The 12,103-nt window shown below is 39.8% G+C and overlaps 1 protein-coding gene across 1 annotated transcript in view; it reads left to right on the forward strand.

Annotated features, from left to right (window-relative positions):
- The first annotated feature begins 505 nt into the window (after positions 1-505).
- Positions 506-12,103, forward strand: part of LOC116806640 (3'-5' RNA helicase YTHDC2) — a 43,225-nt gene continuing 31,627 nt past the window's right edge. Inside the window, exons 1-8 of the mRNA XM_072922616.1 lie at positions 506-1,402; positions 2,037-2,127; positions 2,506-2,699; positions 4,286-4,485; positions 5,118-5,284; positions 7,741-7,843; positions 9,016-9,172; positions 11,347-11,454. Coding sequence (XP_072778717.1) covers positions 1,228-1,402; positions 2,037-2,127; positions 2,506-2,699; positions 4,286-4,485; positions 5,118-5,284; positions 7,741-7,843; positions 9,016-9,172; positions 11,347-11,454 — 1,195 coding nt within the window. The 5' untranslated portion in view covers positions 506-1,227. The remainder of the gene's footprint in view (positions 1,403-2,036; positions 2,128-2,505; positions 2,700-4,285; positions 4,486-5,117; positions 5,285-7,740; positions 7,844-9,015; positions 9,173-11,346; positions 11,455-12,103) is intronic.

Consider the following 12,103-nt stretch of genomic DNA (forward strand, 5'->3'; position numbering starts at 1 on the left):
AAAATAAAAAAAAATTAAAAAGAAAAAAGAAAAAGAAAAAGAAAAAAAAAGAAATAGAAAAAAATAAAAACGAAAAAGAAAAAGAAAAAGAAAAAGAAAAAGAAAAAGAAAAAGAAAAAGAAAAAGAAAAAGAAAAAGAAAAAGAAAAAGAAAAAGAAAAAGAAAAAGAAAAAGAAAAAGAAAAAGAAAAAGAAAAAGAAAAAGAAAAAAAAAGAAAAAGAAAAAGAAAAAGAAAGAAAATTAAAAAGAAAAAGAAAAAGAATAAAATGAAAAAGAGAAAGAAAAAAAAGAAAAAAGAAAAAGAAAAAGAAAAAGAAAAAGAAAAAGAAAAAGAAAAAGAAAAAGAAAAAGAAAAAGAAAAAGAAATAGAAAAAAATAAAAACGAAAAAGAAAAAGAAAAAGAAAAAGAAAAAGAAAAAGAAAAAGAAAAAGAAAAAGAAAAAGAAAAAGAAAAAGAAAAAGAAAAAGAAAAAGAAAAAGAAAAAGAAAAAAAAATAAAAAGAAAAAGAAAGAAAAAGAAAAAGAAAAAGAAAAAGAAAAAGAAAAAGAAAAAGAAAAAGAAAAAGAAAAAGAAAAAGAAAAAGAAAAAGAAAAAGAAAAAGAAAAAGAAAAAGAAAAAGAAAAAGATGAAACGGAAAGGAAAAGCTTTGGTAGAGGTCGCTCAATAACTATTTTTCAGCCAGCTACATCAGACAGTGAGGGTTTATTTTCTATTTATTTAATTGCCCATTTCAACTGAGGAGTAGTTTGTTCTTCTTCCAAGTACTCTCCTTCTGACCTAATGATGTTTCCGAAGCAGCAGCCTTCAATAGCGAGGCCAGTGTCAGGCCCAAGTGGATTTGGTTAAATTTCTACCTCGTGTCTTCAGTGTGGAGTCAAAGGACAGCAGGAAAAGCAGGGCAAGTAACACTTTACAGCGTGAGGAGGCTGAGGGCCGAGATGACCCCCGCCACAGCTCCGTTTAATACCATGCCATGAAAGCCCGTAATTGATGACGGGACAGGTACCAGTGCCACGTTTTGCTGGCAGCCACACACCCAGCTCGGGCCTTGGGCAGCCGTGCCCCCGGAGCGGTGGGAAAAGCGCCAATTTCCTTCCGTTCGGGCCAGCTCGGCTGCGGGCGAGCCCCGCCCCGCCCCAGCGTCGCCCCTCGGGCCGAGCAGCTGCGGTCCCCGATCCGCGTCGGTGTCGGGGCCGTGTGGGGCCGTGTGGGGCCGTGTCGGGGACATGTCGCGACACAGGCGGGTCCCGCGGCGGCAGCCCGGCGGGGCTGCGGGGGACGGGGCTGCCGCCGCCGCAGTGTGCGCCCGGGCCGAGCCCCTCAGGGAGGCCGGCGTGGACGAGGAGGTGGAAATGGCGGTGCAGCTGGCCCTGGAGCGGTTCCAGAGCGGGGACGAGGCGGGTGCGCGGCACGGCCCGGCCCGGGGGCAGCCTGCGGGGAGGGCGCTGGCAGCAGTCAGGGAGGGGATCCTGCCCCTCTGCCCGGCCCCGGTGAGGCACAGCTGGGGTGCTGTGTCCAGCTCTGGGCTTCCCAGCACGGAGACAGGCAGCTAATAGAGCGGGTCCAGCAGAGACCACTGAGATGAGAGGTCTGGAGCATCTCTTATCAGGAAAGCTGTGGGGGTTGGTCCTGTTTCGCCCAGAGGAGACTGAGAGGGGATCTCACTACTGCATATGAATATCTCCAAGATGAGTCCCAGGAAGGTGGTGCAGCCAGTTTGGTGACAGGACAAGGAGCAATGGCCATAAATTAAAACAGAAGAAGTTCCACCTGAACATGAGGGAGAACTTCTTTCCTTTGAGAGTGGCAGAGCACTGAAACTGCTGCCCAGGGAAAGCGTTGAATTTCCCTCTCTGGAGACATCCCAAACCCTAGATGTGTTCCTCTGTCACCTGCTCCAGGTGACCCTGCAGGGGGGTTGCACTGGGTGGTCTCCCTTCCAATCCCAGCAATTCTGTGGTTCTGTAACATTGAGATGTCAAGATTACTGCCTGTTGCATTCTTACTGTCTTTTCATTATTATTTATCATTCTAGAGATGGAATTTCCTTCTAGTTTCACTAGTACTGAAAGAGCATTTGTTCACCGGCTCTGTCAGTCTCTTGGACTGGTGTCTAAAAGCAAAGGGTGAGTCAGGGTACAATTTTCAGTTCTTTGGTGCAGACGGATAGAATTTCAAGACTAATGATAACTTGATTGATGTTTTCAACATACTCAACTGTGTTGCAAGGAATAGTATTAGAGAAAAAAGTGTAAAAGTAGCTACAGAAATGAGCATATTTGTTCATTGCTGTATGCATGCTTGGAAAAGCTTGTGACATGCATTTTGGGACAGCTTGATTTTATACTTTGTGGGTTTAATGGCTCCATTAAAAAAGCTTCTCACTGTGATTTCTGGTTTTTTTTTTCCAAAGAATTTGCATAGCATCTCATACCCTGACAGATAAAACTTAACCTAGAGTAGGTTCCTTTTTACTAAAATAAGTTTTCTCTCCCCCCTGACAGAAAAGGAGCCAATCGATACCTGACTGTAAGGAAGAAGGATATGTCAGAGGCACACGCAGTCATGACTTGTGACTTGGCTCTCCGTACGAAACACGCCGTTCGGAGTCTAATGCAGCGCTTTCCCGTCACAAATAAGGAACGCAAGGAGCTCCTGCCAAGGACAGAGCGAGGAAGTGTCTGTGCTATTGCATCTGGTACGTTCAGCATGTGTTCTGATTTGGACTTGTCCATCAACACCACTTGAAACCATGACAAAACAAACCTCCTTCTGCTCTGTCCCCTCTGGTGTCCTAACAGACACCTTCAAACAAATGTATTAATTTTCCTTACTTTTAAGGTCTTTTATAACTGGTGCTGTGAGGAACTTGGGAAGTCATATTATGCACATTGAGATGTCCACCTTGTGTTGTGTTAATTTAGAATCTTTGAGCCAGTTCCAGCCAAATCTTTTTGGAAGAACATTTTGAAGTGTGGCTTCACACAAGTACTATGAGGTGGGGTTGAAGAGTCAGTGTTATTGTGATGCCATAAGAATGCCTATATGAGAAAATGCGTTTTTTTGTTCTGCTTATAGAAATTAATGTCCTTGATAAATCAAGAATTTTAGGTTTTATTTCTTCATCTCTACAAAATAGATTTGGTCCTTAAGAGACTACTGTCCAGACTTGTTGATTTCTCGAATATGGAAGAGTTCGCTGAAAGACAAACTTCTGTCAAAATGTTGGGTTTTTTTTTTTAAAGCAAGGTTTTCATCTAGATTATTGCTTTAGCAGCTACAAGTGGAAGAGTTGCACTGTGTTTTTGTGTGCAGAGATGGGTGTAGTGAACAGAAAACATTTGTACCAGTATGCCTTGTTTAATTGCATGTTTCTGATACGTGGTGTCTGTTCTTGAAGTGCTTTCTTTGCTGTTATTTTCAATTGTTCTAGTTGTTTAACAGGATTGTTATATGAACAGAGGGAAGCTGTAATACAAGTACTGAAATGCAATGTCTTAGGAATGTAAGGGATAAGTTAATGAACGGTCTAATATTTGCCTTTCTCTGCATCTCAAGAATGTATTTTAGTTCTCCTGATCTCTTAGTCTGTTTGTCTTGGTACAACAAAGCTTGAAATTTAGTATATGAATCTGTTAATGGCATTAAATATGTATAACTGAGTTTACAGCGAGCTTTTCATTCTGCCAGAAAATAGTTCTCAAGGAATTATAGAGTGGCACTTGCAATGATGGATGTGAAGTGGCTCCCTCAGAAGATGTGCCCGTTTTTTGGCTGCTCATGCACCGCTTTCTAACACATGGCACTGCTGTGTGGGGGCCAGGGCTCTTGATACAGCATGCTTGCATTGGTATGATTTCAGGCAAACGTGTGGAATAGCTTAAAGGTTTAACTCTGTCAGTGTGTATTTCTAGGGGGAACTGCAGGTGTGAAATGTGGGCGCAGATACAAAGGCCACCAAAATACACCAGGCTGGTATTCTCTGGTTTAGTTTGTTTCTCCTTTTGCTCTTTGTAGGCTTTTTTGACGTGGAGCAATGCTGTGGAAGAGTCTGGTTTTCTTCAAAATACCCATGAAAGTAAATAACTCTTTTGAAAAATATCTATTCCAAGCACTGCACGACATGCTATAAAAATGACGTCTAAATGTGTGATGGGTTTGTCACTTTACCCACAGGGATGCATAAAAAGTCAGCAATGTTAATTTTTAAGTACAGTTTTTGAGCAGTGTTTTTGTGACCTTCCTCTGTGTCTGCATAAATAAACTTTTAACTTGTCTTCACAGAAAACAAAGAAGTAAACAAGACAAGTGGTCGACTTAATGATGGTATCCCCCAGGTCCCAGTGAAAAGAGGGGAATCAGAGTTTGATTCCTTCAGGCAGTCACTACCAGTTCTTGAAAAACAGGAAGAAATTGTCCAAATCATAAAGGACAATAAAATTGTTTTAGTTATAGGAGAGACTGGATCAGGAAAAACGACGCAGGTATGTTGCTTCAGTAAATAAAAACTATAACAGTATTTATTCTAAACTAATGCCAATTGTGTAACATTTGTGATATGGGATACTTTTATGCTCTTTGAAGGCTTTCCTTTTCCTGTGTGATTGAAAATGTTGTTCCAATTCATTGTCTTGCTTTTGAAACACTAGGCCTCTAGATAGGTACTAGAAGCATAAATGATTCCTCACAATTTTCTGGTAGATACCATTTTTCATTAAAATAATACAAAATATTGAAGGGAAAATAGCTGTGATGTTTGTATATCCCTTTTTCTTCTAAGGCTAGTTCTGTTCTTAGTATCCAGAGTAATCTATTTTTTGTGTAAAAATGAGAGATTATCTACAGGGCTTTTTTTTGTTTTTTGCTTCTTTTTTTTTTTTTTTTTTTCTTAGATTTCTCTGAAGCAGGAGGGAGGCACTGTAAGGTTTTTTTTTAAAAAAAAACCTAAATAGGTTATACTTAGAAATTTATTTTCTGCTGATTCAGATATGCTTGCTGTGATAATTGTAATGAAAAGTCTTTTGCAATGTGCAATATTGATATGCAGTTAATGGTTTCCCTGTGCTAACAAAGCTGTGACTTTCTCAAAAAGCAAATTTGAACCACTTCTTTACAGATCCCTCAATTTATCCTTGATGACTGCTACAAGAATGGAACTCCCTGTCGTGTGTTTTGTACTCAGCCAAGACGTTTAGCAGCTGTTGCTGTGGCTGAAAGAGTGGCAGCAGAAAGAAGAGAGAAGATTGGCCAGACAATTGGTTACCAGATCCGGTTAGAAAGCAGGTACTAATGGTATTTCTAAGTGTCGGTTGATCTTGTGTTGGTCTTGTGAATCTTGTGTGCGTTGAAACTGCAGTATGTTTGGGTTGCAGCCTCACAGGTGGCATATGTTACTGCAGGTAAGGAATACGTAAGAGTGAAAAGGATGGCTTACTTCCTGTGTTTTGCAGTTTCATGTAGAAGGTTGTCTTACAGAACTGAATCTCAGGTATTTTCTGTTGATTTCTTCTGTGGAGTGTATGCATGGAAATCCTTGTCTGATTTTCAGATCAAGTCTACACTTTCTTCTTCCCCACCCCCCCACCCCTTCTGCTTTTAACATGTGCGGATCCAAAAGGTCTGCAAGCTTTGAAGGTAGGTGTGAAAACCAGCATGCTGTAACGAATGTTATGTAGTGAGAGTTGATAGGAGCCATAAAAGGGAAAACAAAAAAATTGAAATGTGACTGATGAAGCTGAGCATTATTTACCAGTCTAGTCTGGACTAAATTTACTCTTCTTCAGCTTCTGTGTTTAAAACATGAAGTGATGTAAAAGTAGAGATTTCAGTATCACTTGATGAATTTGTCTGTAAGCAGAGCATGAATGGATTGTTTGGGGTTTTTACATCTTTGCACCGTGTAGCAAAATGACATTTCAGGGAAGGGCCAGCAGTTGAGATATGAGTGACCAGAAGATGGCTAAAGGTTGTGTTGCTTGAGTGAACAAAGATAACACATAGCTGGTGAAAATGAATGCACTTGAACAACGAAGCCACAATAAGAATTCAAATGTGTGCATGAAAGCTCACAAGGATATTGAGAGATTAGAAGAGCTAGTGAAGATGTGTCACAAATAAGCTGGATGATTAATATATGGAAGTACTATGCTGGCAGAAGAAGAGCAAAGTCAGGTGAAAATTGTAGAATTACTGGAAGCAGCGCAGAAAATCCAGCTTGAGAAAGATCAATACAATTACTCCAGAGAAACACTGAAAGGGGGCGATAACAATATTTTGAGCTGTGGACAAAAAAAAATTTGGAGTGGATATGTTTAGAGGTGTTTGTAGTTAACACAGAAATATAATTTTTAAGGTTTTCTTAACTGTCTTCCAGAGAAAAGCTGTAGAGTACAGTACAGAGGAGCTTTTCAGCTCTTTTAGGATGGCAGTACCAGAGGGAGTAGTGACAACTGCTGTTTTTATTGGGACAGCTAACTGTGCCCCAGGTATAGAATTGTAAAAGTTCAGTATTTTCACCTCCTGAAAAACCAGAGGATCAAGCAGATGACTTTGTGATTTGGTCAGCTGTAATGAATTGTGTCTTCAAGGCAAGGCTTTGGGAGCTGTGGGGAGGCTTCTGTGAGGAGGTGCCAGAAGCCTCTTCTGTGTGTGACAGAGCCGGTGCCAGCCAAGACAGACCTGCCTCTGGCCAAGGCTGAGCCCATCTGTGGTGGTGGTAGTGCCTCTGGGACAGTGGGGAATGGGGGAGGAAAACCTGCACAACAGAGGCAGTAGTTCAAGAAGAGCAGTGAAAGCATGTGAGAGAAGCAGATCTGCACACAGGAAGGTCAGTGCAGGAGGGGAGGAGATTCTCCAGGTGCCAGAGCAGCCCATGGTGCAGCCCATGATGAGGCAGCTGTGGCCCAGCGGGCCGTGGAGGTCCGTGGTGCAGCAGGGATCCTCCTGTGAAGGATTCTGTGTTGGAGCAGGTGGATGCTTGAAGGAGGCTGTGATCCTCTGGGAAGTCTGTGCTGAAACAGGCTCCTGGCAGAACCTGTGGCCCTGGGGAGGGAGGCACACAGAAGCAGGTTTGCTGTCAGGATTGTGACCCTGTGCGGTCCCACACTGGAGCAAGCTGTTCCTCAAGCACTGCACTCTGTGGAAAGGGACCTGTGCTGCAGCAGTTCCTGGAGAACTGCAGCCCATGGGAAGGACCCATATTGGAGAAGCTCGTGGAGGACCCATGTTCCCGTGGGAGAGACCCACGTTCTCCTTGTCTTTCTCTGGAGCCTGGGAGTCTTTTTGTTGTGTTTCCTCTCCCCTGCCCATGGAGAGGACAGATAGAGTGGCTTGGGTAGGCACCTGGCGTCCAGACAGGCTCATCCCACCACGTGTAGACAAATACAAAGGCTATATCCAAGCACAGGCTGAGGAATTGGAACCTAGTTTTCCACATGGAATTTTCTAGTAAATTGAATGACATGCAGAGTTTCTTCACGGTTCTCTTTTACTTCCTTATTTCTTAAAAATTGAATCTTATTCTTTCAATGAATCCGTCGTCCAGAGTTTTGGGGCGCAAGCACTACAAATTGTTAGGAAATGTCTGTGAAAAGGCATAGTTTAAAAACAAGTGGTGTGCATGAATCTTTTGAGGAGAGAACTGTAATTTCTCTTCTGGTCAGCAGCTGCTTTAATTTTTGATCCATGGAAAGCTTTAAATGGTGCAACCCCCTGAGTTGTCTCTGTGATGTGATCCATAGGGTTTCTCCAAAGACACTGGTAACATTCTGCACTAATGACATGCTTCTTGGCACGCTGATGGCAGGAGACAGCGCCCTCTCCACTGTGACCCATGTTATTGTGGTGAGCATCCTGTGGTCTTTCATGTGGGGTGGAGCAATATGTATTGCTTTGGAAAATGAGGTCCTCATTTGTTTTATTTAAATTTGCTGAGCACTTTAGGTGTTTTTGTTTGGTAGAATCTGAATCAACTTTAAAGACTTTCTGAGTCCTCAGAGTAGAATGCATGTCTTGTGCAGTTTGGTGTTTTTCTGTGTGTTTGTGTTTTTCCTGTAAAAATATCTTATTTTCATGCCAATGATTAAGTGTGGAATCAGGAGGAGTGGAGAAGGACAGAAGTGTAAATTTTTCTGAACTTCCATGGTAAGGAGAAAATCCTTAGGGAGGCTTACATTGATGTGGTTCAATGTGATTGTGTCAGAATTTCTCTTACCATTTGTTTTAGCAATACAGGTTTTCAGTCCATTTGTTTGCCCAGAGTTTTCAAGATAATGTGGAGTCTAATTGCTAGCAAATTATTCAGATTGTTAATTTGTGATTATGTCAATATTCCTATTGTGGAATTGAATAAGGGGAACTGGAATGTTTTTGGCAAGATTTAAGTACTGAAGATTAAAAGGTAAGTTTAGGTGCCTGCCTGTTTATCAAAGTTGAAAAAGCATGAGAATGATCTATACATTCTTGATGTCAGCCTACAAACTTTGTATTTTGAGTCCTTGTTTCCTTCATTCATAATATAGATCAAAACAGAAGAATGAAAAAGATGATTAATCAATTATGTGCCTTAACTTACAGGCTTTGTGTGTGACTTGTCTAAGCAATTTGTCTGTTTTTCAGATTATGTGGTGGCATACATTTCTTTAAATGCTTATCAATGGCGAAGTGAGAATTTATTAAAATAAGATTTGTAGTTTGTGGTGTTTTCTTGAAATTTGGCCTCAAATACACAATCAGAGAGGTTTCAGATATTCACTTTAGCCTCTAAAGTTAAAGTGTTTATGGCTTCAGCATTGCAACGCACTCAGCGCTGATAAAAACTTTTTGAGGTGTTTTAGTTTCTTTATGGATAGTTTTTTAAAAAAACCCTATTAGTTAAACTAGACTCACACATTTTAAGGCCTCTGTAATGTGCCACCAAAACATGTATTTTTTTTTTTAGAGAAGTTTGTTTTTGTCAGAAGTTGTGATCCTGAATCTGTGATGGTTTTTCATCTTTTTTTCCCCTTCTGTTACAGGATGAAGTACATGAGAGGGACAGGTTCAGCGACTTCTTGCTAATAAAACTGAGAGATGTGCTGAAAAACCAGAATAATTTAAAACTAATTCTCTCTAGTGCTGCTCTAGACGCAAATCTCTTTATTAGGTATTTTGGAAGCTGCCCAGTAATACATAGTAAGTCTTGATCTTAAGTGTGAGTATACCTGCCCTGAGACTCACAGATCTTACTAAACTGTAGCAAATTATTCTGAGTAAAGGCATGATTAATACACTGAGAATTACAGGAATCCTTGTTCTTTCTGTATGCAGGTTTCTTGTTTCTTGACTATTTGCACCTCATTCAGAGTGAAGTGTTTTAGTCACTGGGAGTTCTGTAAATGCAGATACATCCTGCCCCCCTCCACTCTTAATTGAAGAAGTAGGAAGAGGTTATTGAAGTTCTGTCTTCATGCTGATACAGGACTTAGGAGCTACATGAGTGTGATATGTATCAATGCATTCCAGTAGGATCTTACTCTTCAGGCTTTGTGAAGGTTGTTACTGGTTACTGGATAAAACACAGATAACTGTACCAGTTCAGTTCAGAAATACAGGCTTAGACAGATTGGGTTTCACATGAAAAAAGAATCTCATGATTCTCTGATTTAAAGAAAATTAGTAGTTGTTCATCTAGGTAAATATTCAGAAAAGACATCCAGTTTCGCTTATTTTGTGTTCAGACTCAGTTACCTGCAGTTAGACTACATTCAAATGCAAAGAAAAGTTACCATTTTTTGCTGGTTTAATTTCATTTGACGATCTTTAGTAAAGGTAAAATGTAAATGCGTGGGAGATGGGGGGTTTTTGTGGGTTTGCAGTTTTTGCCCCACCCTCCTGGCTTGCAGGTTTTCTGCATGGAGGACCTCCTCTGGCACCTTGCAATCCTCTTACTTTTTCAACAGTAATGTCCAACTTTAATGTGTTTTGAAAAGTAGCTTTTAAGAGAAATGCTTTATTTGACAATCAGGTAGACTCTCTGCATGTCAGTCTTTTTAAAAAAAATCTCAACGGTTTTAGGAAATGGGATTGCTTACTGGTTTATTTTAGCAAATGTTTGTGAGGAGGAAACCTTTTTTTCCTTTCTTTTTTTGCAGATAGAAGTGTTTAGTTCTCCGTTTTGAATTTCTGTCCAGTTGAATAAGGTTTGCAGCTTGTTGGAGACAGGAATCTGGAAATTACATGTGATTTCATGTTCTCTGAATTTTTTTTGCAAGGGAGTGCCTCAGTTGTGATTGTTGTATGACTTTCCAGTTTACTCTTTTTGCAGCTTCCTGTTCTTTCGGATCAGTCAATTTGTGTTGGAAAATCTGATGGCAATCTTTCCCAATCTCTCCAGTTTACCACAGTGTTTGTGCTGGTTATGTAACAGGCCAATAACAATTCAAAAGATGTTCTTTTCCCTTTTTTTTTTGTTTTTTTTTTTGGTTTTTTTGGTTAATTTAAGAATTAAAAGAAGCGGCTTTGTCTGTTAATGTAATATACAAGGTTTGAGTCTCCTTCAGCAATATGGCTGACAAAATCCTGACCACAGAAACCACATTTTGTAGCTGTGGATCGCTGTAGTACACAGAGTTTGTGATCAGTGTTGGAAGGCTTCCTCTGTGACAGCTTCTAAAAGTATGTGAATTGTGGATTGTTCTTTCTGAAGGAAAATCCTGAGTGTTCCTGAGTCAGGTTAAGGAACAAGAAATCAAAGTGTAGAGATTTTAATCTTCATGCAAAAAGCATCCTGTAATGTCCACAGATAAGGTCTGGAAAATAGTCATGTTGAAAAAGAAATCGGGCTAAATTATCAGAAGGTAAAGGCCACTGGGATGTCTCATCTGTCAAGAAGTATTCAGTAAAGAAAGCTCAGCTTTGCTGAATTAGTTGAGGATATGGAGATAAGGCTGGCTTCTTACATGCTTCTCAGGAAAAGAAAGTAGTTCAGTATAAAGATGTACTGTCTCCGTGTGGAACCTTGCAAAAAGCTGTATTAATTGCTTATTAATTAATTCCATTTTTAATCCAGATGGCAGACTTACATGGCAGGTTCTTGTTTGTAACCCTAAACAAACACGGCTGTTTTCTTTTCCTCATTTCAAAAAAATTGTAGTTAATAACTGTCAATCTTATGAACATCTCCTGCTATAACACTTCATAAAATTGAAGAGGTTGAGGAGAAACAAGGTGGCATTTGACTTTGGAAATATTTTGTTTTGTACAGTTTTGAGAAAAATAAGCTCCAGGGAAGGTAGTTTTTTAAAAGAATTAATTCTGTAAGTGAAGCTAGTGAATATAGAATCTTTTATGGATTTTTTCTATTTTAGTCCAAGGGAGACCTTTTCAAGTTAAAGAGATGTTTCTGGAGGACATTTTACGAAGCACTGGGTATGCAAACAAAGAGATGGTGAAGTACAAAGAAAAGAAGCAGCAAGGTCAGTGGATTTGTTAATTGTAAGGGTTGGCAATGAGAATCATTGATTGAACAAACAGTTAACAGGATTATTTTCTATTAAAATTCCAGAGTCAGGAGATGAAATGAGATGTGATTAGATGACAGCAAGTGTCTTTAAGCTCTCAATATTTACATTTTTGAAATAGTTTATGCAATTAAAGAAAAAAAATCACTTTGATTCAGTGGTTGCATTCTTTTTTCACTCAGTTGATAAATGTCATCTTTTTTCTAATTGTTATGCTGTAGAATTATATATAACTGGGGGCTCTGCCCACATGAATACTAAAGAAGCATAGGATGCTCTGTACCTTTGGGTGCAAATTCAAGTGCAGCTATTAAAGCAGGCATGATTTTGTACATCTTGCACTAAATTCCCTTCAGTAACATTTTTCACTGTTTTCTTCAGGCATGGATGTATTTTTTTAAGTGTTAACACTCTTGAGCTAAACATCATTGGGTTTCAGTTGATTAAGTAGATACTGCTCAGAAGTTTTCTTGGCAACTGAAAGTAATGATCCCAGTGATTATTTAAAGAAAAATTAATAAAAAATGCAAACCCCAAAGTTATAACATACAGTCCTAACTGGATATTGATCACAGTGCTCACCTCTGATCACTGGAGTCAGAAA

The sequence above is a fragment of the Taeniopygia guttata genome, chromosome Z (genome assembly GCF_048771995.1).
Source record: "Taeniopygia guttata chromosome Z, bTaeGut7.mat, whole genome shotgun sequence".
In the NCBI taxonomy this organism is placed as follows: Eukaryota; Metazoa; Chordata; class Aves; order Passeriformes; family Estrildidae; genus Taeniopygia; species Taeniopygia guttata.